Genomic DNA, 2,467 nt, shown 5'->3' with positions numbered 1-2,467 from the left:
GGGGCCGGCGCAGTTCCACGGCGAGAAGGGCATCTCCGTCCCGGACCACGGCTTCTGCCAGCCCATCTCCATCCCGCTGTGCACGGACATCGCCTACAACCAGACCATCCTGCCCAACCTGCTGGGCCACACGAACCAGGAGGACGCGGGCCTCGAGGTGCATCAGTTCTACCCGCTGGTTAAGGTGCAGTGCTCACCCGAGCTGCGCTTTTTTCTGTGCTCCATGTACGCGCCCGTGTGCACCGTGCTGGACCAGGCCATCCCGCCGTGCCGCTCCCTGTGCGAGCGCGCGCGCCAGGGCTGCGAGGCGCTCATGAACAAGTTCGGCTTCCAGTGGCCCGAGCGGCTGCGCTGCGAGAACTTCCCGGTGCACGGCGCGGGCGAGATCTGCGTGGGCCAGAACACGTCGGACGGCTCCGGGGGCCCGGGCGGCGGCCCCACCGCCCACCCCACCGCGCCCTATCTGCCGGACCTGCCCCTCACCGCGCTGCCCGGAGGCGCCGCGGACGGCCGCGGCCGCGCCGCCTTCCCGTTCTCCTGTCCCCGCCAGCTCAAGGTGCCGCCCTACCTGGGCTACCGCTTCCTGGGCGAGCGCGACTGCGGCGCCCCCTGCGAGCCGGGCCGCGCCAACGGCCTCATGTACTTCAAGGAGGAGGAGCGGCGCTTCGCCCGCCTCTGGGTGGGCGTGTGGTCCGTGCTGTGCTGCGCCTCGACGCTCTTCACCGTGCTCACCTACTTGGTGGACATGCGGCGCTTCAGCTACCCCGAGCGGCCCATCATCTTCCTGTCTGGCTGCTACTTCATGGTGGCCGTGGCGCACGTGGCCGGCTTTCTGCTGGAGGACCGCGCCGTGTGCGTGGAACGCTTCTCGGACGACGGCTACCGCACGGTGGCGCAGGGCACCAAGAAGGAGGGCTGCACCATCCTCTTCATGGTGCTCTACTTCTTCGGCATGGCCAGCTCCATCTGGTGGGTCATCCTGTCGCTCACCTGGTTCCTGGCGGCCGGCATGAAGTGGGGCCACGAGGCCATCGAGGCCAACTCGCAGTACTTCCACCTGGCCGCGTGGGCCGTGCCCGCCGTCAAGACCATCACCATCCTGGCCATGGGCCAGGTGGATGGCGACCTGCTCAGCGGGGTGTGCTACGTGGGCCTGTCGAGCGTGGACGCGCTGCGCGGCTTCGTGCTGGCGCCGCTCTTCGTGTACCTGTTCATCGGCACGTCCTTCCTGCTGGCCGGCTTCGTGTCGCTCTTCCGCATCCGCACCATCATGAAGCACGACGGCACCAAGACCGAAAAGCTGGAGAAGCTCATGGTGCGCATCGGCGTGTTCAGCGTGCTCTACACGGTGCCCGCCACCATCGTGCTGGCCTGCTACTTCTACGAGCAGGCCTTTCGCGAGCACTGGGAGCGCACCTGGCTCCTGCAGACCTGCAAGAGCTACGCCGTGCCCTGCCCGCCCGGCCACTTCCCGCCCATGAGCCCTGACTTCACCGTCTTCATGATCAAGTACCTGATGACCATGATTGTGGGCATCACCACCGGCTTCTGGATCTGGTCGGGCAAGACCCTGCAGTCGTGGCGCCGCTTCTACCACAAACTCAGCCATAGCAGCAAGGGGGAGACGGCGGTATGAGCCCCGGCCGGCCCCGGCCCCGGCCCCGGCCCCGGCCCCGGCCCCTGCCCCTGCCCCCTTGCCGGCAGAGAGGCGCGCTGGGTAAGACCTGCGGGGTGGGGGCTGGTGTCCGTGGTCTTCTCGCCGGAAGTGGGAAGTTATCTGCAGAGTCTGGGCGAGGGGTGGTTAGGAAAGGAGGCCTGGGTGGAGGCGGTTTGGACGGGAAGACTTCCAGCAAAGACTTGCAGGGTGGTGACGGTGACGATGACGGTAGAACGACCGTGTTGGTCGTGAGGGATACGGGCCGGCTTGGGCCTAGGAGGAGCTGGAGACAGCAGAGACTGGCGTGCGTCCTTCCGGCTCCCGGGCTGTCCTGGAGCCGTTAGCGACCCCCCTGCTGCAAGGCCAGCGGCCTGTCCTCACTCCTGTGAGGCCCAGGAAAAGGTACGGCTCTGTCTGCCGAGAACTCTTTGTTGGGAAGGGGGAGGACCTCCTGTGGTGTCCTTGTCACGCGGTGGTCGAACCATAATCTCTTTTCACTGGGGCCAAACTGGAGCCCAGATGGGTTAATTTCCAGGGTCAGATACTACAGTCTCGCCTCCCCTGCCCCCTCCCGCCTGGCTTGCCTCCCCTCCTTTCAAGACTCTTAAAACAAGCGTGTGGCAGTCTTGCCGGGCCTGCCTGCTGGAATTCTAACGTGCAGATGCAGAAGAAACCGCGGTAACCTTGCCAGAGCAGGCCAAGGAGCCGAGGAGGAGGCATTTCTGCCTCTTTTTCATCTTCTGGGGATGGCAGGAGGCAGAAAGAAGGGTGTTTTATTTGGTCTAATACCCTGAAAAGAAATGATGACTT

General features: G+C 65.4%; 1 protein-coding gene across 1 annotated transcript; it reads left to right on the top strand.

Moving 5' to 3' along the window:
- Positions 1 to 6: 6 nt before the first annotated feature.
- On the top strand, positions 7 to 1,755 carry FZD7 (frizzled class receptor 7). Its single transcript, XM_008065197.2, has one exon. The coding sequence runs from the start codon at positions 224 to 226 to the stop codon at positions 1,634 to 1,636; it is 1,413 nt and encodes a 470-aa protein (XP_008063388.2). The 5' UTR covers positions 7 to 223; the 3' UTR covers positions 1,637 to 1,755.
- The last annotated feature ends 712 nt before the right edge of the window (positions 1,756 to 2,467 follow it).

Source organism: Carlito syrichta, unplaced genomic scaffold (assembly GCF_000164805.1).
Source record: "Carlito syrichta isolate Samal-C Ts95f unplaced genomic scaffold, Tarsius_syrichta-2.0.1 Scaffold308186, whole genome shotgun sequence".
NCBI lineage: Eukaryota > Metazoa > Chordata > Mammalia > Primates > Tarsiidae > Carlito > Carlito syrichta.
Note: the sequence above shows the minus strand (reverse complement) of the source record. Positions and strands in the feature narration are given on the sequence as shown.